Source organism: Centrocercus urophasianus, unplaced genomic scaffold, assembly GCF_019232065.1.
Source record: "Centrocercus urophasianus isolate 14NV4802_14NV808 unplaced genomic scaffold, USGS_Curo_1.0 seq_28, whole genome shotgun sequence".
Lineage (NCBI taxonomy): Eukaryota > Metazoa > Chordata > Aves > Galliformes > Phasianidae > Centrocercus > Centrocercus urophasianus.
In genome coordinates this window covers 12,552,156-12,577,338 of record NW_024884844.1, presented here as the reverse complement: position 1 = coordinate 12,577,338, position 25,183 = coordinate 12,552,156, and the positions used below count along the sequence as shown (strand labels likewise).

Here is a 25,183-nt window from a genome sequence, read left to right as displayed (position 1 = left end):
GCTGGAAAGCTCCTCAATGCTTGGCCCCAAACCAAAAGACAACATCTGAATTATTTTTTTCCCTTCCAAAAGACGGATAGCTTCTGTAATTGCGATTCACAGCACTGCAGCAAGAAGGAGCACCTTCCTTGGAAGGACCAAGGTGAGGGGTAGTCCAGACCTGTCCCTCCCCAGTCACACACCAGACTCTCCAAGGCCCAGGACGAACATGAGTCTGCCTGACAAAGAGAAAAAAGCGATGGCCCACACCGCAAGTGAAGGTGTGAACAGGTCAGCAAAGCAGCAAGGAAAAAAGCCACGTACCTCATCAAAGTGCCTGTGGAAAGGACTGCCAGCATGACAGAAGCAAAGTCCTAATAAGTCTGCCCTTTCGACTGGGCAGTAGCAACTGCAATATAGAACTGACTCAGCTGTCCTTTGAGGTCTGACTCTCATCCACAGTGATACGCAGGCTATACAGATGCAGTATTTGCTGGGAGTTTCAAAGAGGGAAGGCTGACAGTGAAGACCAAACATAGATGTCAGCTAAAAAAAGCCCCTTTGCATACAAGCTGCCTTGCTCAGCAATGCTGCTGGGAAACCGAGGCTGTAATAATCCTGACTGCTTCCATTCACAGAGAGAACAGAACCCAGAGCTCCAACATGAAATGCTGCCTTCGTGCCATACCCATATCCCAGTGACAGTTAAAATGTTCTGATGAGAAATGTGAGTGAGAGTCCAGAGCTGAAGGGAAGTGACAGGTTTCCTAAAAACATGGTATTCTGAATCCTGGATATCCAGGGCATCGTTAGCCCAGAAACAGGAGTCCTTGCTATTCAGAAGCTTTTAAGAGTAAATACAGAGTGAAACAAAGAATGAAGACTTGCACTAAAAGTTGTAGAAGCCCAGGACGACTGCAGGCTTTCAACTCTTGCAGACAGAGATGTCTGCAGAACTTCTGCCTGTGGTTGAGAGGAAGGGACTGTCTTTGTAATGCACCGAGAACAAATATCCAGAGAGCAAGAGCTAGAACAGATCTATATCCATTCTTCTAGAAGTTCAAATAAATGCTTTGGGAATAAATTAACTTGAAATTGAATAAGGCATACATTTTTAAAATTATTCTTTTGTGGCTACACTAGTTTGTTCACGTACATTTCTGTTTTATTTTCTTTTGAAAGCAAGTTGATTTTCCTATGTGGATTTCATCTCTGCTCCTTAATTTTTTTTTCCCAACTCTTGTTTGAGAGGTATTCTCAAGCAGATGCAGCACGTAATGAAATCAATTAGCACTGAGAAGACTCACTCCCTGCCCAGTTAAAAACATTAGAAGATATTTATCATTTACTTGTTCCACCATGAAAACACTGGCACACATCTGTGCATGTGCTGCTGTAGGGATGGAACAATGCAGTCAGAGGTCTGCAGTCTTGCCGTGAATCCTGCTTTTTAAACAGTGCTAAGATCTAAGATGTGAATAATACTAAGCACGACAAATTTCAGAGGTGTCCTTAGGGCCACCCAGCCACGTGCCAGGCCTCCAGAAGTTACATCAATAGGCAGTGAGGACTACTGTCAGCCTAGAGACACAGCACACAGCTGGCATACGTGGCAATATCTTTAAACAGGCAGTTTCAGGAGGTTTACCTTTCACAGAACGACCATCGCTAATGGAAGCAATGTGATCTCACATCCCTTTAAAACTGGGGACGTCTGCCTGCTTTAACTCCATATTCCATCACTTACCTATGCACTCAGAACCAACAGCTGTACATTCCTGTAATTATATTCTCTGTATTTCTTTAGAATGGAAAACATTTAAGATATTTATCTGCTATCACATCCATCCTAGTGCTTTCAATTCCAAAGAAGCCACAGTTCAGCAGTTAACCACAAACCACCGATGGCTGGGTTCCTTATCAAGATCCTCTGCTCCCTTGAGACAACAGAAACAACGAACCCAGGGCCAATAAATGGAGTGCTCCTCCCAGGCCAGCAGGATCAGGCAGAGCCCAGCCTCCTCTCGTGTACAAGGACAAGACTGTGCTCTTCTGCTCTCCTGTTCATTTAAGGATGAAAATCACTCAGGACTACAGCATGAGGTCTCTGCATCCTCTGAACACAGACTGAACCAAGACCAAGACCATTAAAATTTTGTACAAGGGCAGAACGCCCAAAGCAGTTTCTAGGACAACATAAATGCTTGAAATTAGGTACCTTAAGTGCCTGAATCAATTTCAATCTTGGTTCTTTTTACTGCCCTTGTGTGTTCTGACTTCTCCTCCTCTACATTTTATCATCAGTGCTGCTTTTAAAATAACAGAATCACAGAACCACTCAGGTTTGAAAAGACCTTAAAGATCATCGAGGCCAACCATGTCCTAAATATCCTACCCTAACCAACAACCTTCTGCTAAATCACGACCCTGAGCACCACATCCAAATGGTTTTTAAACACATCCAGAGATGGTGACTCAACCACCTCCCTGGGGAGCCCATTCCAGTGCTCAACAATCCTTCCTGTAAAGAAATTTTTCCTGATATCCAACCTGAACCTCCTCTGGTGCAACTTAAAGCCATTTTCTCTCATCCTGTCACCTGTCACCAGTGAGAAGACATCAACCTGACTTGGGGAAAACTATTCCTACGTGAAAAGAGGAAGATGAGGGAGGTAGTGGTAATGTGAAGGTGCTCATCTTAGGTATAGGAAGAGGGTAAGTGATCCCTCTGAAAGCCTGGAGAAGCCAGCACTTCTGGTGTTCCAAACAAAACCGGCCCAACACAACCCGTACACATACAAACATAATACTGAATTTCCTTTTTCCATTACTGCTAAATTGCAGGTTTACTCAATCGCAGCTCCCTTTACTAAAGAAATGAGTTAATTAAACAAAGCTTGAACTGAGTTTTTGCTAAGTTTTTCCCATTTGCTCATAGCTGCTGCTGACAAACATCCAAAAATCTGAAAGGCAATGTCTATTCCTCTTCCACACTCTTTCTCCACTGTGAATCTCCAGGTAGAGTGTATGTTCATGTCAGTGCTGTAAAAATCCCTTGTTAACAGTTTACCTAACACCATCACAATGCCTATTAAGCCAGCAACTCTTTTGGGTTCAGAGAATGAGAGTGGTTTTGAGTGTAAGACCTCTCTCCAGAGTCAAAAAAGCAAATAAATTTCAATGGGAAGCAAATAGGAAGCAGATTTGATGTACCGTACATTTTCATTCGTGGAAACCTTATTCCTCATATAATAGATTTTCTTTATGGTTCTTATTTCAAGAGGAAAATAATCACTTCCCCCTTTCCCCCCAAGATAACAACGCGAGAACATAGGACAGAATGTTGAAAAGCCATGCCAGATTTCAAACAACAGCAATTCCTTGTAATGATACTTTCCTGCCTCACCCCTGCCCCCAAGGAAAGTCTCTCTACATGCTTATATAAACACCGAAACCCAAAATCAATAGAACAACTCAATTGGCTTTATAATTAGAAGAGTAGCTGTCTGGCATCCTGTCGAGGGGTTATTTCAGCTTAAAAAGAAACTTTTCTCAGACATAACAAGTCCCACAAAGGATGCCAGCCAGCCACTCTTCTAAATCTGAAGTTGAAAAGTTCTGTTTTTATATTTCAGCGATCCATAAAAGCAAGGGGGGCAAATCCAGAGGCTCTCATATTGGGTTACTTTAGAATGTAACACCTTAAAGATATACAAAATGGCATTTTCTATGTGTGTGCCCTGTAGTGTTTTACAACAACTGGTATTTTTCACGACAAATGGACAAATCCTGTGGTTGGACTGATGCAATTCATTACTCAGGAGGTTCAGCTTTGCAGCACAGGCAAAAAAGCAAGTGGGCACATTACAAATGGTACAGAAGTGGGATGTGTCCTGAAGATCATAACTCACGCCAATGAAGAAGAAATAAATGAACACTGGTTTGATGTGAAGGCAATTTTTCTTTGAATGGTGATCTGATGACCAACAAGATAATTTCTGATTTTGCCAAGATGATCTCTGATGGCTTCTCTCTGAACAGCTCTAGCCAACCGCTAGCATGGCAGAAAAGAGTCCTTCATAAGTCCTGGTTCTATCAGGATGAAATCCCAACGGATGAAGGTAGATGAGAACTACTGTAACAGTTAACACAGACAAATATTCTGGGCCATCAGCATGAAAGCAGCACACTTCTCTGAGATTTCCTATGTTCACAAGGGAGGGCAGTAAGAGGGGAGATGTGAGCTGAACAGATACAAAGCTCTGACATAACTACCATTACTGTTGAGAAAGAACCTGGATTGTGAAATTTCACTTAGGTCAAGCTGAACTCTGCAAGCTCGTTCAGTGTTTAGTAGCCTCAAAAAAACGAAGCCATCTATTTCTTCCATGCTGAATTTACCAGCACTGTGCCAGTGGATGTTGTCATTGAACACCTGTCAACAAAGTGAAAACCAGAGAGCCACAGAATCATCCAGCCTGGAAGAGCCCATCAACATCATCGAGTCCAACCATCAACCTGACCCAAACTCAGCTCTCCACCTTTTCAGGTGCTACTGAGGTATGAATACCCACAGCAAGTGATACAATTCCTTGGCTATGCCCATAGTTTTTGAAAGAGCAGATGGCAGGGCATTCCCAACAGCTGGAAAACCGCCCGGCTTGACTCCCTGACCTGCTGACCAGCTCTCGGCGTGGGCTCAGCCTGGCTCCATGACCTTCTGTCAGGTACAGCAGAAATGGCTCCACCAGGCTCACAGCCTGAGGTCTGACCCACCACCACCACAGCTTTGTGGTTCTTTGAAATCCAGTGCTTGTGGGCCTTTCATGAGAAGTGACAGCTAACCAGAATGCCACAGCCAAGCTCTGGTTTTCTCAAGCTATGCACAGACCCAGGAGCACCCCAAGTTCCATGGGCATTTCTCTTTTATGCATCCAAGGACCTACCCAGCTTCTCTTTTCTTCCTTCTGTTTTGCAACATCACTGATCTGACAGTTTGCATTAAGTCTATTAAATCTCTGAGTCACTGTTTTCCAAGGCAATGTTCCATTCCCCATTATATTACACCAGACTTGACTGCATTAAAATAAATTCTGTTTGAGTGGGATAGAAGCTCCTCACTGATTGGCATCGGTCTTGTGTGCTCCTCTTCAATTAATTATATCTGTCTGTTCTCTGTTCTGCAAATTTCACCGATACAATTTTACTATTCTGCATCTAGGATATAGTCTCAGTATTTTTTGCCAAACCTGTCCTTTAATTGTCACTGGTGAATGTTTAGAAGTTCCTCATGTTTGTGATATTTCAGATACTTTATTATCTTTATTCCCATTAGCTACAGTTCGCCCCCTTCTCAGCCACACGTAGCTTTTACTCCCAAATATCTTTTCACTTGTTTTCCTGCATCCTTTTATACAAGTGGCATTCTTAGCAGGATTTGCATTGCTAAACATTCAATGCTTTGCACAGAGGTTTCCTACCCACTGAACTCCTGGACTAACAGCAAGAAAACAATAGATGAACTCTACACTAAGATCTATGACACAGTGAAGCAGCAAACAAAAAACAAACAGACAAACAGACAAATACAAAGACTGCTTCTGGGAGGCAAAGTGGCTTAACGAATAAATCCATAAAGCTGCCGAATTAGCAAATTGGATGCTACCTTCAGCTTGCATCTGAGGGCTTGATTTTTAACTAGAAATTCAGTGTCAAAGGCTAACACAAGTACTAACAGCACTCATCACAGAAAGTGAGTCCAGAACCACATCTGTTGGCAAAAAAAGGTGACTTCTTCCAGAATGAATAGCTGTAAGCAGTCCATGTGGATTTGATGTTAGCTCCTCATGTAAGACCACTGTTTTCAAATAAATTGTTTGCAACCTAAGTACTATAGAAACAATACAGAAGTTGTCAATAAAAACAAGTGCAGCAGGTTTCTAAGGGTTCAAAATTGGAAAAGTAAAAAATCGTTCCACTCTGTAAATAAAAACGCTCACTTTTGTACCTATTCAGTTTTAATTCAATCACACTCATACTGAAACCTGGAAACTCCGGGTATTACCTCTGCAAGAAGCTGACAAAAGGCAGAATAATAAAATTTGGTCCATGTGATTAAAGCCTAACTAAAAGCTTGGGCAATAATCAGCGATTTAATTGTGGTGATTCTCGGTATTTTCTCTCAGGAACCATTAACTGATTAGTAGCTATTCCCAATACTGGCACAGAAACAGAAAACAGACTCAGCAATTAAAATATGTAGAAACAAGGGGAAAAAAAAGCCACAAGCTCAAAATGAATGTATGAATTTCCTGAAGACATCGTACACAGCTCAACTCAGCTTGCACACACGGCTCCTTCTGCATGCTTGACACTGTTCAACTCCATACACCACAATTATCAGCTTCATACAGAATAATTCATAATACACCTCTTGCCATTTTAGTCACATTCTGTGTAACTGAATGCAGCCTGGAAACAAACTTTTATTTTTAAAGGTTACCATTAACGCAAGATTCTCAACGTTTCATGCTCATTTCGAGGCAGGAACACTTCCATTCCTCTGCAAATACAGCAAAATGCCCTTATCTGGATTTTCACTGGCTATGGATTGGATTCAGACCTAACGTCTGAGCCACGCGCTTCTGCGATGACTCAGGCAGGAGGCTGCATGAAGGACTGTGCAGTTTTCAGGGCGCTGCCACAGGGAATAATGCAAAAGCACCAGCTCCTGAAATTCCATCTTTAGAAAGTAAAAGGCTCTCCAGGTTTCTAGCCATCACAGGTATCAATAACAATACCTAAACAGTTGCAGGTTGCACGTATTTCCCCAGCACCAAAAATAAGAAAACAAAAGCAGTCAGCAGTGAGGAGCAGAAGTGCAGTCTTTGCCTAAGCAAGATTGCCATTTACCATATGGATAAGAAAAAAAGCATCAATTTAAGCCCTTATAACTAGAAATCTAACAGTTATCCCAACAGTATGAGAAATACCATCCTTTTCTGATTGAAGTTTGGTTGTTTGAAAGGTTTCAGGTAAATCTGAAGTTCACACGTGGAGTTATCTATTTATTACTGATCATCATCCCTGCAGGTGCTCAAAGAAATGTGTAGATGTGGTACTAAGGAACGTGGGTTAGCAGGCAATATTGGTGGTAGGCAGATGGTTGGACTAGGTGGTCCTAGAGGTCTTCTCCAGCCTTAGTGATCCTACAATTCTATATATTATGGATGAGGACTGTATTAGCTGCTTAAGTTGAAGCCTCTTTCTCCATGGGGGTTTGCCCCCAGCTCTCTCAAGGCAGCGTGCAGCTCAGTGCACTTATACAGATTTGTTCTGTTGCTGTTGTCCCACAGAAGTTTGAGAGCAGACATTATTACTGTTTTTCCCTAATACAATAGCATGAGTCTTCTTGGGAGGAATTCTGCTTGCCTGAGGACCAAGACTGGCAAGACAAAGAAAGGCTCTGATGAGCTGCTGCTGTGTGTCACCAGCCCGAAGACAGCTATCATGAGTGGTGCCTGCACTACCATTCCTAGTGGGGCAAGGCTCTGGCACAGGGCTGGGGTCACAGCGGTGGAGCAGGAACAAGATCCCACATAGGGATGAATTCAGATGCTCGGAAGCCTACCTTAATAGCTTTGTGCAATGTTTTATTGGTAACTTCTATACAGTGCAAAACTTCTCTTGATCAGTTCCTGTCTGGATTAACTTCAGGAACCCTGAATTACTTCAATCCTTTCCCAGAAGACAAATTATCACTGCTCAGTTTCTTGATGGTAACTGCTGGCACACAGACTCTTATCTCACATAACGGTGTCTTCAGTTCTCTGTAAGGCAATGCAGTCCAATGTTGCAACAACTTCATAGCTTTCTTCAGCAGCATGGAACTGACAACGCATACTGCTGATTCCCACTGACCATCAAAGAGGTGGAAACCCAAAGAGTTCTTGGAAAAGGGAGTTTCTGGTATGCTGAGTGGGACACAGAACAAAGCTCCATAGGGCAAAATGAGACCTCTGTTCTGTTGGCAAGAGTACAAGGACTCGGAACAGAAAACATACAAGGAAATATTCTTTGTCAGCGTGACAAGGCAAAACAGCCATGCAAGGATTAATGGCTACTTGCTTGCAACACAAACCACTGATACAGCTATGGAAAAAAAAGCCTTATTGCCCCAGGAATGGAGAGGAACCCTCCAAAGTCATTAGAAACTGTAATTAGCATGGCTTTTAAAAGTAATGTTTACCTATTTAATTCCATTCTGCACTTTAAAGAACAAGCGGCTCTCCTAGAGGAAGACCAAGAACACACATCAGGTTTTCTTGGGTTAACAAGCTTGTATGCTTACCTCACTTTCATTTGACCTGATGTATTTAGCTGTGATTACATCAAACCCACACTCTGACAGTTAACCACGCTGAAATACTGAAGTATCAAATAGTTTGTCTTTCCTGCCTAAGAAATTAACGTAGAACCATCCTTCAAAAATTCATGCTTTGCTCAGTCAATAGTAGTTAAACAAAATCAACATTTCTGAGCTGTCTCCCTTTCACCAATAAGGAGGATGAAGTTAGTAACAGTGGCAGACTTGCTTCCTCTCAAAGTCTTCACTGATGAATAAATCAGGAAATCTCACTACGCTCTGCCAACTGCACGTACAATTTATTCAACCATTTAATTACCGGCAGAGCAAAATTACCATGACAAAGGCAAACACGGACCTGGCAGCCTCCTTTCTGCCTCCAAAAAAGGTTATTTTGAAAACTCTTACATTTCTAGTATCTGCTGCAATCTCTGACAACTCTCAACTATTTAATGCAAGCAGTGAGGAACACACGTAGAGCCTTGACACCAACTACCAGGCTAGCTATAGCCTTCCAGGGTTGAAGTAGCTCAGCATGATGAAGAAAAATTTATTTGGGCAAGAGATGAAAACTGAGGTCTAGGTGTGTACAAATGTGCATGGATTTTATCTGTGAAGTGTGTGGAATTTGGGAAGAGTTGTGACAGGAAGGAGGTCAAGATGATTCTGTTTAGAAAAAGGGAGATACTTTTCTTATTTATTTTTGAGTATCTGGATATGAGCATGAAATAGGCATACTTTTCAGACTGGTAAACTCAAATTTAGAAAGTAGATAAGTAAAAGGAACCCATTTAAAAGCAGTCACCATATATTTCCAAACAGTCAAACATAAGGGTATCCTTTTAAAAGGAAACATACCTGCTTCAGGACTTGTTTGATTACAGCTGCTAGCAATGCTGTTTGGTATCACTGGAGTGGAGGATGCCTGGATTCTTGGCTGAGGTGGGTTCGGATGTAATGAATTTCCTAAAGCCATTCCTGACTGACTGAGCATCCCACAGTTCCCGCTAGCCTGCATCTGATTTATTAAACCTGCGAGATGGTTGGTGGTGGCAGGGCCAGTGCCGTGGACAAAGTTAGTGTTTGTGTTCTGGCAGTGCATACCTTCCCCTCGTAATGGTAAACTCTGTGCCAGTGAGTTCTGAAGAGTGCCAGGGTTCATACTGGTGTCTGCAAAATGCATCTGGTTACCAGAGCAAGGTAAAACAGTACTTGAGCTCCCACAGCTGGTAGTACTATTGCTGCTCATGTGAGAGCTTTGACAACTCATGGACTGAAGTAACTGGGACATAGAGCTGATGGGAAAAGAGCTTTGACTTTGCTTTCTTACTAAATCAGATCCAGCTTTGGAAACTCCAGAACTCTCCAACTGAGACTGTCTCAGCAAACTCAACACTGTGGTGGTTGGCTGCTTTCGTTTTCTCAGAGGATCTTTTTGCTGAGACATCAATTTATCTCTCAGTGCTGCTCGACCACTTTGCCCTTCAGTCGTTGGTAGAAGCACATTGGCAGCAGGAGGGAACATGGTATTTAAAGTGCTATGTCCTTCGTTGTTGCCACCGCTGGCAACAGGTCCAGAATTGCTACTGCTGTTATTGTTGTTACCAGCAAGTTTATTTTGATTTGCTAGCTGTGCTTTGGCTGCTGCTGAGAGTAAACTACTTGCTGGAAAAGAGGCAGCATTGTGCTGGTTCAAGATCTGATTTAAAGGCATTCCCAGCAAACCAGGCTGACTCTTCAAAGAACCACTTCCAGCCGATGCAGTGGAAAAAACTGCATTGTTTGGAGGATTTAATACATTACTCATTCCAGCAATTAATGGGTTAGGGATGTCCTTGTATTGATTAAGTCCATCATGCTTGGTGGAGGGGCTAGATGGCATAGATGGTCTTGGCGACCCTATTGTTGACCGTGGGGACCTGGGAGGAACTTTAATACCAGTACAGGATGGCTGCGGTCCTACTGGAGGCAGCAGGAAATTTCCATGGTCTGATGATGTGGAAGAAGAACGTGATCTTTGGGGAGAAGCCTCTATCCTTCCAATCCCGGATCCCATCATGTGAACTGGGGATGTCACTGGTGAAGGAGATAGGGAAGTAGAAGCTGAATGCTGAACTCTTTGAACATGACTTCCATGGTTCATGTGACCAGGTTTTACAGTTGGCAAAGGAAGATTACTTGGCAAAGGGACGACAGCAGGAGGCATGCTTACATTCATCACGGGTACCTGAGAGTGGACATTTGAATGGAAAGTAGTTGGGTTAATGATAACAGGATTCTGATTGACTGGTTTGCTAGGAATAGGGTCAAGTATGCCAAGTGGATCCTTTTCTGATGTTAATGGCTTTTTCTGAAGAGCACAAGAAGGCGGTGGAGGAGGAGGAGGTGGACCTTGGGGTGGTTTATGGTGAAACATTGCTCGTGGTATTTCCATACCAGTTGAAAAATTACACATGGGTTTTTTCATTACAGGGCTTTTTGTGGTCAAGGTTGGGGAAAGAGGTATATTAGTCCTTCCAGCCATTGCACAGGATGACTGTATGGGAGAACCATGTAGCATTACTGATGGCGGAGACAGAGGTGTCCTGTTCATATGAATAGGACTTGAGTTGGGTGCTCCATGAAAACTGGGATTGTTCCTTGTGAAAACATCAGGGCTTCCAAGTGGGTCAGTCCTAGGAGAGATTGAGCCGTCTCCATATATCTGTGATCCTGATGAAGCTGGACTGGGCATCCCACCATGACTGCCACGATATGGAGACTTCTGTCCAAGTTCATTACTACCCAATCTCTGCCTAGGATAGACAGAATGAAGTTCTTGTTGCTGGCTTCCAGCCATTTCTTGCACATAAAGCCTACCCATGGCATTAGATGCCCCTATCATCAACTTGAAAGGAGTCTTACATTCTGGCATCACAGAATTTGTAATTCCTTCATGTGATTTATTCCTCATTGATCTTGGAGTTGCTGCTCGAGTAGGAACTACCGGAGTTGCACCTGATATTAAAAACACAACAGTTACTATTTTGAAATCTGGAATCACACATTTCAGTACACAAATAATGTGTGTGAAATCAGTCATTACAGCCTTTTGGCTAAACTTTTACTTAAACAGCAGTAATACCTAAATCACCAAACTGTTGCTGGAATGGTGCAGACTACCCTACTACAGAGCACAGTTGAACAGATCACAACTCCATTTCCCAAATAAAACTTGCATATACATAGACAACTTTAGATCTTGTGTTTCTCAGGTTTTAAGCACATTTGCTGCCCACTTAAAATGTATTTCAGCGCTGTTCTTTCAAAACTTCAATATATATGCTTTTATTTTTTCCCCTTTCTCTAAACATCATCTCCAGTTTTCCTCTCCTGAATCTCCAGCATCATCACTTCAGCTACAGCACCAGCTGGAAGAGCTGGCAGGAGGAGCAGTCTATCACTATCACAGGGAAAAGGAACCTCTGGCACCATCTATTGAGTACAGGAGGAACAAGGCCCAAGAAGGGTTTAGGTTAATCTCTCCTTGCTCTACAGGAAAAAAAAGCCCTGCCCCACAAGTTGTGCCTGATAAAGATGATTGGGGAAATGCACTGTGCTACTTTGATACTGACTTCTATTCAGCAAAACACTTCATTGCGTGGATCTGAGAGGATGTGGCTGATCAAGGCAGGGTGCAGCATACTTGCTGCTCGGTGTCACTCCCTGGCACTGCGGGCACCAAGTTTCAGTCCTCTGAGTAAATCTGTTCTTAGCTTTGCTAAAAAGGTTATATTACACAGTGGCTCGCAGTATTTTACTGAATTAAGGCTTTTCTAGTAGCTTTTGCAACAGATTACCTTGGTATCAACATGCTAAACTTAACAATGGGCTCTACCTCATACATTTGCCTTCAGGATAAAGAGTTTGGGGATATGCACACATTTGAACCCCTACAATAAGGAAAAAAATTACTGTAAACTTCAGTGTTGAGACTTGATCTTCCAACACACAAAAGACCGCTTCCCTTTTCTGCCCATCAACATCAGTTTTGTTTAATAAATAAATACTCCTTCAGCACCTTACTTTAAGAATACCCTCACAGGCAGCTCCAAGCCTGTGGACTTTCTGCCAGTTTTACTGCTCTGGGGATTTGTAATTCAGTTTGCAGCAGGAACTCAGCAAAAGAAAATGATTGCGTTCTTGGCATGCAGCCCCTAAATATGCAAACTTAAGCTTGAGCACTGAGCTGAAGATTTCATGTTCAAACAAATTCAGAGGTACCTTTAAATTCTCCTACACACAAGAACTCAATTCCCTTCTTTCCTTCTCTCCGGCCACAGGAGACAGATGGCACTGAAAATCCTGCCTTCATCCTATTTGCTGAACCAGCTACATCACGACAGACACAAACACGTTACCCTTCTCAAAATACAAACCAAGTCCCATTCTGGGGACAAATCTCAAGACTGAACTGCAACATGAAATATAAGAACCCTCGTGTGTAGTGCTGAACCCAAACAAATGGGCAAATGCATGTGTAAATCATGATAAAAAGTGTTTTGTTTACCAAGGCAAGTTAGTGGGAAATTTTCTTCTTCCTTTAGAGACAAAATTCTGATCAATAGAGAAGGTAAAAATAAAATTTGTGTCTTAAATATTTATCTGTTCTCCTCTCCTTCATTTGGCTATTTTACTTTTTAGCTGTAACTGTATTTTAAGTAACATTAATAGACAGTAATAACAAAAAAACAGTAAGGAAAATGCATAGCAACTTGGGAAATTGTACTGTTAGGTCTAAAAACAAGCCTCTGCTGCAAAAAAGCATAATTTAAAGAAAGATTTAAATCCATAAATAATCTGACAGTGCAACAGCACTTGACTATTATGAACCTCACTGATGTCTTCAAATTGTCTTGCAATTTATTATTATATATCCATTACATTTTTCACTTTAATTCAGGCTGCATATGGTAATTATCAAGGGTTGTTTCCCTGAAGTTCTAAGCATCACAGCACGTAAGCATAATCTTTCAGAGCTCTGTATTAAAAGTAAGTTTACTCCTTTGTCCTAACTACTTGCAGTAACACTGCTTCAGACCTTTTCTTGTCCTTGCAACCCTTAGAAAATACCAAATTTTCAATTTGGGTTTCCATGCACTCTGTTTTTGTAGTTATTTCTATCAGTGCTAACTTTGTATCTTAGCTGAAGTAGCTTTGTTTCCTGGTAGTCATTCTCCTGATGCCCTCATTGACAGCAACTCCATCCCCTTTCAGCCACAATTCTGGGAGGCTAAGCAACATAAACACTTTCAGATGACTTCTGTAGAGCAGATTCTGCACTGCCCTAACAGAAGAGCCTCTGCTCTATTTAAACTTGAGTGCCGCTAGCAAGAACAGTAGCACAGGAAGGCAGCAAGCACAAAAAGACACTGGTACCTCTCTGTCTCAGAATCACACTGATCTGCACCATACTGCCATCTGGTACTGCTCACAGGCATCTCTGATCAGCTACTATATCTAGGTGTTCTTTCTCAATAATTTAGGGCTAATAGCTTTTCTCCTCTAGTCCCCAGGTGCATAACCTCACAATTAACAGGATTTGTTACTGCAACTTTTCTTTCACTCCAGGTGTCAACGATCCTCCAATTTTCCAAAATGTTTTGATCTTCTTTTGTTTCAAATAATACTCATAGCTTCATCCATCAACAAAATTACTTGACTTTTGTTGATCTGGATAATTAAAATGCTAATCCAGGTTGCTCTCCCAAAATAATCCTTGAGAAATTACAGTGGAGATTTTTAGTTGTATATTCTGCCTTGCAATACAATTTCCCATTTAGCCAAGTCCTTAGCCACATTCTAATCCCTTTATAATCACTTTATTCAGCTTCCCTAATTTCCCATGTGACAGAATATCAGACATATTACTACGGTTCCAAAAGATGAGAGCTAATGTATTTTCTTTGTGTAGAACAATCTGATATCTTTTCCAAGAAAATCATGCTCTTAGTCTGGGATGACCTGCTTTTTAAATTCATTTTCTATCTACCTACATCTCTCTAATTACTACTTCCATTTTTAACTTGAATCTGTTTACTACTGCAATCACAGACATATAAGGCTTTTGGGGGTGTACATTAATTATATATAAAAAATTAGTTAGCTAAATGACTTTGCATGCTATTACTCACTTGTTCCACCACCAGGACTAGTTAGAACTAGTGAAGGATGTGGTGCTTCCATGCTTTTATGAAGTGTAGCCACAGCAATAATTTTTCTTTTATGTATGCATAGTTTGGTGACATCCTCATCTGCTTTAACATCTTCAGCAGTTCTCTGCTTCACAGCAGCTCCAGGATCAAAATTAAAGACCTGAGTGTAGAAATTCCAACATTTAAAATCATTACTGTTTTACCATTACTATATTAAAGGCTTTCCATTTTCTGGAATTATCAAGGAAACTACATTTCATTAATACCCACCATACCTACACGCTTGCTCTAAAATACACCCTGTGAACCAAACCCCAGCAGCTGGTTAGGGAAACCAACTCCTGCTGAAGCTCCCATGTCTGAACTCCACACATGAACACGTTGCTGTTGATGGTAAGCTGCCAGTTTAATAGGAGAACTTTCAATCACCATGAGAATTGAGCCTCCGTGCAGGAAGAAGGCAGAGAGGAGATCCACTTATTTGTGTGCATTCTACATATGATCAGAACAGAATTTAAGCACGGCACAGTACATCAGCTGACACAGTTAGCTGATAAGGATTACATTGCAGAAACCAGAAATTATTATTTCTTTACCTTGGGAAGAACAAGAGGACATTCTAGGCCACATTTGCAGGTTCCATCAGTCAGCAAGTAAGTCTTCACCTGCTCCAAGCAGGATAATAAAGACCCACTGGGACTGTAAAGAAACAGAAATGATAAATTCAAGCTATTTGACAGGTCATGACCTCTATCCACTATTCTAACAGCTCACACAGACAGAATTGGATACCAAGCTAAGATTTCATATTTAGTTTCATAGTACTTCTTGCTTTTAGTCAAGAATGGAGAAGAAACCAAAAACAGTGAAAAAAAGCAGCAACATTTTAAAGAAAGATTTTACCCCAGAAAAACGAACAAGTGCAAAGAAAGCAATTGAGATGATTGATATTTACTATTCAAAATACAATTGTACTTGAAAGCTTTAACTATTGCCTTACAACACTAAGATGAATTTCTCAATCTTCTCTCCTATAACATGCGACACACAAGCAGAGGGCAATCCCCACAAACCTCCCCCCCAGATCCCATCCCTGCAGTTCCACTGAGGCATGACAGTCACTTCTACTTTCTAGGACTGGAATCTAATTTATAAAGAAAACATCACAAATGTATTTCAAGTATGAGAAAACTCAGAAAGAAAAGGGAGAATAGCAGCACAAGTATTGGGGCTGGGTCTGTTGGCTGCACACAGTGCAGTTTATTCAGCTGTAACTTCAACCTTCCCACTGAAAGTGTGAAATACTGCACCACGAAGCCAGCCCAGGGAGTTTCTGATAAACTGCACTTGGATTTTTCTTGCTCCCACCAGAAAATCATTATCTCCACCTCCAAAAATGGGACACTGGAAATTCTGTTATGGTAAAATCACTAAGTCATAAGATGAAAGAAGTTCTCATGTCAGAAACCTCTAACCTTCACACTGCTCTCTATTACTTAGCCATCCAAACTGTTCATCAGGAAAAGAACACAACAGTTTGAGAGGACTGGCTGAAACACTGGTCCTTAAAAGCCCTTATTTTAACAAAAACAAAGAAAGTGGAAGAGTCTGGATGATGAAAACAGCCAAGAGTCAAAATTCCAAACTATGATGAACTTTCATACTTAAAACCTGATGTATAAACAACTAACGCACAACAAGAACTTACTCATCTATAAAGCAACATCTGCAAATGTCATTTAAAGTCACATTAACAGTTTCAGTAATTTATTTACCAGATCTGCCCTAAAATGGTTATTTTAGAGAGAACCACTTAGGTCGAATATGTGCAACACTGACATTTGAGGATAACAAAGTAAAAGCAATCTAAAAATAATGGTAGAAGCATGAAGAAAAATGACTTATAGGCCAGAAAGCCAAATCTTCATCCAGAAAGCCTAATCTGAGCAAGCACACCGGAGCTGCCATGCTGCATAGGTGAGGTCCTCACCTGGGGTGTCACAGCTTCCCACAGGAGAACTGCAGACTGCCATTTGCTCTGTACAAGCCCATCCACACACCAGTAGTTTTCAGTAAGCTTTACCAGTGCACAGCTTGCCTGCAAAACGCAGCTACAGGTGCAAGGAGAAAGTGGAGACTAGAAACAACTGACCCATAGGGCATCTGCACACACCAAGGAGGGTGTAAAGCGAGCTCTGCATAACCCACGCTTACCAGGAGCACACAGAGCAGCCCACTGAAGCTGTGGCACTACAGGATTCACCATACCTGCTGCATGTATGCACAGTTATCTGCCCACTGAAATACCAAAACTAAGAAAAGGCCCATTTTTTTTTCTGTTTCTGCTGGGTTCTTGCACAGTACAAATGGGTGCATGCAATGAAACCTGGATATAGAGAACAGCCCAACTGTTCTCTAGATTCATGCCAGGAATCATGTCTGCTGCACACCAGTTATGGACTGCATGGACCTACGTAATGGCAAGGCATCTTCTGCGTGAACAAATTTCCTCATGCTTTTGTACTGCAAAGGGTTTTTTGTCACTCTGGATATCCAGGGGTTTTAAGACTCCAAAGAAATATGGGAGAGCAAATTACATATTTGCATCAGTTACTGACAGCTATGGAATGTCCACCTGCTATTAAAAACCTTTTCTCTGTTTATTCCACTGTAACTATTTGCTTGCAGTAACCTGAGGAAGAGATTATCTCCAAGCAGCACTGTTAGTTACTAAGAAAGCAGTGCTTCAACCTGATAATAAAAACTAATTAATAGATTTAACTCAAAGCAACTGTTGACAGCTGATAAAAAGGATGTAAGCTTTATAAAGAAGCACAAATACACCGAGTCCTTATTCAGCTGAGATCATCTACTCTTAATACATACAGTTATTGTCCTCTGGTTAGCTTTTGAGTCAGTACAGTTTGGCCTTCCTTTCCTTCGATAAATGCAGTGAGTATTTTCAGGGTGGCTGTTCCTTTAGAAGGGCTCAACAGCAGTTTCCCTAGAGAGCTTAGGGAGAGTTCATCCTTGAAGATGCAGCTAACAATGCCAGCAAGTGACCTGATGGAGTGCTGCTCACATCCCACGCTGGATTAGATGACATTCATCCCTTCCAACCATTACTTTCCACCCCATGCCTTTCACCAAATAAGAATGTGGATGAGCATCTAGACAACATCTAGACTTCCCTGAAGCAGAATGGCTTACAGAGGAACACCAGCAAACTCACTACTGGATTAAAGAAAGTACATGGACAAAAGTTGGAAAGAGGGCTGAAATAATACCAGCTTCCCTAAAACGAAAAAGACAACTGGTAAACTTGATTAACAGGGTCAACTGGAATAAAAGCAGTGTTTCTCATAAGGCAATTGAGAAAAGAAATATTAAGAAACAACAACAAAAAACATATTAAAAAAAGACAGAAGAGCAAATAACTGTCAGAATTATAAACAAATGTACTTGTTTCTAAGCATGTAAGACTTCTTTAAGAGCTTTATGATCTGTTTCTTACAGCTGTAGAAAAGAAAATTCAAAAACAGGTGGGCTCATTAGGCATATAAAAATAGCAAAGAATTTTAAGTCCTGATGTCTGGATGCAACGATGAAAGGAAAAAAAATACCCAACAAAAAGCACCACAAACCAAACAACTCTTTCTTTTTCATTGATTTTTAACTGAGGCAGAGGCCCCGTAAATTACAGCAATAATGAGAAATACAAGGGGAAGGCTATTCATCTCTGACATGCATATCACTGACGTGGATTTTGTTTGATTCTGCCAACTGAGAATATAAACAAGAAATCCTGGAATGTATTTGATCTTTTATGGTGGTTTAGTGTAAAATTGGAGTATGCTGAGACTCATTAAAGAATTTGATATTGTTAATACATAAAACGTTGTGTACTAGAGGCTATTTTAATCAGAAAAGAGTGGAATAAGACAATAATGAATGGATAATCATTTAGATTAATGTGATGTAAACCTGATGTACCTACATTTTGTTAAAGCTAACTTTGATCTTTTTCCGATAAGCTTTAGCTTGCAGTACGTTTGTCTGAGCACACTCACTTAATGGTAATCTCAATACATTTCTTTGAGACTGCTCCAAGATGAAGGAAAAAATTCTATAAGCTAGGAAAAGAAATAAATAAAATAAATAAAATATCTGAAACTTTAGCAAGCTTTAGGCTTGCTTTCCTGTATATACTTTTTTCTACGTTAGAAATGGGAGCAAGCTGTAGAAGTCGGTCCCGCCGAGGCATGACAGTGATTTTGTACAAAGAACCTTCATGGGCTTTAAAACGTTTTCTATGGCTACTGAGTATAGTTACACCATCTAATTTCCTTTCAAAAGACAGTAAATAAACCACAAAAGTACAGTGGAGATCCGGAACGTAAACCCAAAAGAGACAGCAAAGAAGAGCTACTGAATGCCAGGATAAAGTTGCGTGGCACCACACAAACCGAGCTGAAGTCAGAAAAAAGTCCTGTTCTATCTTATATGCCATGAATTGTTTGAATGCCTGATTGTTCCTTTGAACACGACCAGCAAATGGTCTTGTAGAAAGCGGGTGCTGAGCACGGAAAAGGCAATGAGAGAAATTTCTCATCAATCTCAGATGTGACCTAAGAAATCCTCTGGCTAGTTTCATTGTAAAAGGCTTCAATAATGGAGGCATTAAGTCAGGTTAAATCTGCTACTGCTCAGCTTTAAAATCCACGTGACGATAATAAGTAATAAAGAACTATTCGTGCCTAAAGCAAAATGTATAGTAAGGATATCAAATTTTCAAGACCAAGTAATATTAGATTTGTAATGACAGAGTATGTGCTGCAGGCGTGCAAATGGCATAACTCAAGTGGACTCCATTAATATCAGCAGGATGAACGATCTAGCACTTCCAAAAGAATACGCCCTCGAACTCCTTGAGTGTAAGAACTAGCCAGGTCACTAATCTACCACATGTTCTGGCAAAACTACAGTGCAAACAACAACAGCAACCACTTGAGGTAACCATACCTGATATAGAGCACTCCACTTTGGTCCACCCGTCGCTGCCAACCAACGGGAACTTGCACTGCTGGTGGCCCTCCATCCGTGTCCCCTCCGTCACACTCCTTTCCACCATTCATTTTTCTGTTTCTGTTTATGAGTCTTCAAAGATATCAACAGTAAGATGATATCCTTTTACTACATGTCATCATGGCCTCCCAAAGAAGGCCATTCAGTACATCTTTCCCCAAATTGTACAAAGTGCATTGGGAGGCTCCGGCTCAGTTTGAAACCAAGTCCTTAAAAGTGGCCATTTTTGTTAATGAGTCAGTTTCCCATTATAATCCACATTAAATATGCAATGTTTAACTCCTTATATATTCATAAGGACGAACTATATAGATAAAAATTAGTGCTTCCAACTTGGGAAAATCATAATTCACCAATCCTTTGTTACCTGTCAGAAAGGAGAATGGGGAAAAGGAGAATTTCTAGTTCAACAGCATGGTTCCAAGCTTGATGACTAAGATAACTTGTATTTTGTGAAAGCTCGTCTCATTTTTATAAATATGAGTCAGATCTAATACCTCCAGGTATTATACCCTTTATATGCCACATTCTTTTTGTTTTCTTTTTATCTTCTGTTCATTATCCAAGTTCTCTTCTTGACTTTCTTTCATGACTTCCTGGCTCCAACAAAACAGCCTGAAAAACACAGATACAGAAAATACATCAGCCCTTTTTTGAAGTCTATCAGTCCAGCCCAGTAATTCATGAAGATGTACACAGCTGCATCCATTTAAAGAGCTTAGAATCAAAATTTCAAATGTCAATGAAACCATCATAATATGGGTTATGATAAAAATACAATCTGGCTAATATATTTTATGATTATATGTGGATGCAACCAAACTACATCTTAAAAGCCAAGACAATGCAACTTCTATTAAATAGTTAAAGAACAGTTTGGGTGAACTAAGAGATGTATCATTAAACCAAGGAGTTCCACATATGCTGCTATTCAAAATTATCAACAGATGACTAGCTCTATTAATGCCCTTTAAAAATTGTTTGTAAAATGGAACAAATTTAATGTGAAGGAATCTGCTTCTGGGGTTGATAATATCAATAAAATGTTACATTTAGATTAGATTGAAATAACTTCATAAAAAAAAAACCAACAAACACTTATATAACAAACAGGAAAATGACAGCAATTATGATCCTCCTAATCAAATCTAGTTTTGGAATCATGTTTTTCTGTACTGATCTCAGTATTCCCATGAAACAATCTGATATCGTAAACGGTCACTTCCCCCCATGTTATACTATGAATAGATTTTCGTTGCTGTATTTCAGGATTAAACAAAGTGTGCTGTTCTTCAAAGAAGTTTTCCAAGTAGATGTGACTTCATTTTTAAGACCAGAAGTTTTATTAAGGTGAGACAAACATGGAATATTTCATGTAAACAGTACATACGAGAAATCTATAGAACATAAAAGAAAAATGGCACTGATGACTATTGTAATAATGACATTAATGGGCTTTATTTGGAATTGTAAGCCAGTTCTGCCTTACTCCTAACACTAGCGTTACGCTAACATTAAAAAACTTAGTATATGTTACTATAGATCTGAAAGATTTTAGTAAGGAGAGGCTTTTTGAGCTAGAACATTAAGTCCAAGGATCCTATGTTTCTGCAGCAGCAGTACAAACAACACATTACATCTACATTTACCAGTAAGAGCAGTCTTCCCTCCAGACCACTAGAAGAAGGCTACAGAGACAGACAGTCCTCAAAAATACTCTAAGTACACTTACACAGGACATTCTCTTTACATGTGCTATTTACAAATGTAAATTTCAAAATGCTAAATAAAAAAGAATGTTTTCAAAACTAGTATGGACTGGGAAGGAGCCAGCTGCACATATCCCTGGGCTAAGGGCTGAAATCTAAAGATGAAAGATTAAGAAGGTAACAGATGACATTTCATCAAAAGCAAGGCAGAATTTATGTTTAACTTTCAGCGTTACCATTGAATGGTGTATTGGCAGATCTATTACAGGTCTCATGTAAGGCTAAAATAGGTAAATAATGTTTTTTACTGAGAATTAACTTTCTCTAATACAGTAAAATCTGACTCAGAAAATACATCTATAAAATACTGGAAGCACATATCGCAGAGAGCATTGCTAATCTCTTTGCACAGCCTTACTGTGGCTCATGTTGCTATTTAGGGCAATTACACTGCATCCATTACAAGAAAAAAGCCATCACTTTCTTTTTTGCTCAAACAGCAAGAGACACTTTGAAGTAACCCTATATTCCTACTGGTTCTGCAGTACCCTGCATTAGCTAACATCCCATTCCATCACCACCGCAATACTTATCAGATAAACCACTTTTCTGTACTGCACATAGCTTGAAACAGTACCAAAAGAAGCAAAAGAATTCATGTAGCTGTCTCTTCTGTGGAGAATATTCAAACGTTTTTACTCAGTACAACGGACTGGAATACAATGGCTGCTTCTATCATATACCTTCCATCCAAGTTTATTATTGGCATGACTTTTTCCTGAGAAATACTAGAGGCTAAAAAATGTAAACTAACACAAACACCCGAGCGACGTGGAACGTGAAACTGAATCAGAACATATGTGCATTATCCATTCTTCCCCAGGTACAAAAATACTTCAAACAACACACTTAGCAGAAAACAGAACACTGCTATTCACATTACAGGGTTTGACCTAACTTGCAATTTACCATGTGCAAGTGGGGCTCTGTGAGGATACACTGATGTTTCTGCATGCAATGAATTGTAGAACAGAGTGACTAGAATGGTTTTATGCATTTATATGAAAATATAAATATATTTATAAATATATATAAAGTGAGATTGCTTCCCAGTTCTGAACGAATTGGCACAAACTGCAGGCAATAAAGTAGCAAACGTGCTTTGAAAGTAATGCCTCCTAATTATTTCCATGGAAATGACAATGGATAAAAGGAGCACAGTAACACTGTTTGATAGAGAAAATTCTCAGCTGCAAAATGCCATTTCTCAACATAGCCACCACCACCAGCTCTGCATTTTTACCAGCAATGAACAGGATGTGCAAGTTGCGCTTGTGAAAATCTGCAGCAGTAGAGGCGATCCATAGTTTCACAGCTGCTAGGATGGTGTTATTGCTAGGAAAATGTTGCTCATGCTGTCCATCTTTCATTGTCCCAAACAGATGAAGTCAGAAGGTGCCAAATTTGGACTACATAATGGGGAGTTCAGTCTAGTAGGGCAGTCCAGCCAAGACTCACAATGTCCTCCATGGTCCTCAAACTGGTGTGGGGCCTGGTGTTCCTGTGTTGCAAGAGATTCTTTTCTACTCTGGCTTGATTTCTGGAGGTTTGAACCTTCAGCTTAGTCAGTGTCATCATGTAGTGAACAGAGTGGATGGTTTGTCCTTGTTCCAGGAAATCCAGGAAATCACCCATTTCCCATCACAAAAGGCAGTGTGTATCAATTTACCCACAGAAGGCTGCATCTTCAACTTTTTCTCTGATAGGGAATTCACATGTTGCCACTCCATGGACTGCCAGTTTGGACTCTGGATCCTAGTGGTGACACCACACCCTGTCACTGGTAATGATGCAATCCAGGAAACTTCAGCCTTGTTTCATAGGTCCTGACAAGCTTGCATACAGTATTCTTTCTGTGCCTGCGTGAGCATGTGTGGGACTCACCTGGCAGAATCTCTGCAATATTCCAACACTGTCACCATCATTTCCAATACACGGAGGCCAATGTTCACCTCCATACACAGTCCCCTGGTTGTAATCCACCGATCCACGCAGACAATTTAGTGCTTGTGGTGGCAATGGTGATGAGGAGATGGCTGGACTGGATGATCTTATAGGTTGTTTCCAACCTTGTGATCCTAAGATTCTTTGATTCTATGATAAGCTGATCAACTGTCCCTGGAGATGTTCAAGAAACATTTAGATGTCGTACTGAGGCTTACTGGGAAATATGACAGATGGATGGTTGGACTGAATGATCTTAGAGCTCGTTTCCAACTTTGGTGATTCTTTGATCCCATGATTCATTTCGTGGAGTGACAAGCATACACTGACATCTGAAACGCGGTTTATCTTTCATCTTGCTGTTGCCATTGTTGAAAGGCACCACCCGCTGCCTCACTGCACCACCATCCACTGTTTGGTCTCCATATGCACTCTGCAAGCATCAATGAACGCCTATGGGAACAATTTTTTCTGCATATAAGAATTCAGTGACACACCTTTGCTTCATACGCACTTCCATGGCAGGCGCCATTTTGTCTGACTGCCCTGCCCCTCTGCTGCCACTTGTCACACAGCAATAAAACGTAACAAAATACTGGAGGGAAGGTTTAACCTCTACTGCCATACCACCAACATCTTATTCTGATGTGGGCCAACACAGTACCACAGGAGGCATTAGTTCCGGAGCAGTCTCCTATAACGTAAGCGCTGCCTATTTCTATTACGTATGAATTGCAAAAATATTAGATTGCCATCAATGTTCTGGTAGAGAAATTCTTCACTAGCCCTCATATGCTGAGTTGCTTTATTTAACAGCATAATGCCATTGAAAAGTTAAGCACACTGCAGACTTCTCCCACACGGGTTCATCCTCTCCACATCTGATTTAACAAAAGGCACCCACTGCATTTTCCCCATACCTGGTTATCAGTCAAACAAAGAAAACGGAGCTAAGGAAGACAGCAGTGAAAAAGAGGTTAAGACTCGCTTAATACAGTCTGAGTCTGGCTCTTTTTCCCCTTAACACTGACACGGGCTGGATTTATAAAACATTTTATATGCTAAGACAGCCTAGACAAGAAGCTGAAGCATAAGAGGACAACCAGAGGGAAGTGGAACTGCTCTATGGGATTTGCAAAGTCCTGTCACTGAAAAGAGACATGATAATCCCAGCAGGGATCAGCGTGGCCAGCAACGCTCTGCCAAACAGAGCATCCCTTTGGCAACCCAACCCTTTACGCTTCTGACCAGACCAGAGTCTTCCAACTGCTGAAAAACGGTCTCCTTTGATGCACTGTTTTGCTTTTCAGTATCTGAGTACTCTAACCAAAGTACTTCAGATTGGTTTAGAAAGCATTTGGATTTTGGAGCAGATTCAAAACGCTCTGGACACTGGATTCTACCCAAAGGGCTGATTTTCATCAACCCATGTAATAAATACCTCTTTTCTGTAATCTCGTAATAACTCCAGACAACTCATGTTATCTTACCACGAGGAACACAACTTTCCACATCTAAATCAATTAATCCTTTTTTCTGTGCGCCAAGACATGCCTTTCAGATTTGTTTTGCAGTCCACTTTCATTATAATATGCTTAAAAATATTTCACTGAAGAACTATGTAAAATGACACCAAATTGTTTCCTCAATCCAATCCCTCAAATATCTCCCCCCCATGAAAAATTCCCCCTTAACTTTCACATACTCAAAGTATGTTTTCCATTTTTAATGCATCTGTCTCACTTTTTTGGATGCTGCATTTTGGAAGCCTCATTGCACACTCAGCTGAAAATGTTTAACAGTTTTTGAGGCAATACAGAAAACTTGGTACAAGGTTAAAGAAAATT

At 40.7% G+C, this 25,183-nt stretch overlaps 1 protein-coding gene across 10 annotated transcripts in view; it reads right to left on the bottom strand.

Annotated features, from left to right (window-relative positions):
* Positions 1–25,183, bottom strand: part of MBD5 (methyl-CpG binding domain protein 5) — a 128,379-nt gene that overhangs the window by 20,592 nt on the left and 82,604 nt on the right. For 6 of the 10 annotated variants that reach the window (XM_042827449.1, XM_042827450.1, XM_042827451.1 and 3 more), the window contains 4 exons: positions 19,561–20,238; positions 15,135–15,237; positions 14,518–14,698; positions 9,203–11,341 (listed from right to left, as the gene is read on the bottom strand). In XM_042827449.1, the coding sequence (XP_042683383.1) occupies positions 9,203–11,341; positions 14,518–14,698; positions 15,135–15,237; positions 19,561–19,673 (2,536 nt within the window). In that variant the 5' untranslated portion in view covers positions 19,674–20,238. The remainder of the gene's footprint in view (positions 1–9,202; positions 11,342–14,517; positions 14,699–15,134; positions 15,238–19,560; positions 20,239–25,183) is intronic. The other 4 variants (XM_042827443.1, XM_042827444.1, XM_042827442.1 and 1 more) reach the window with 4 other exon arrangements.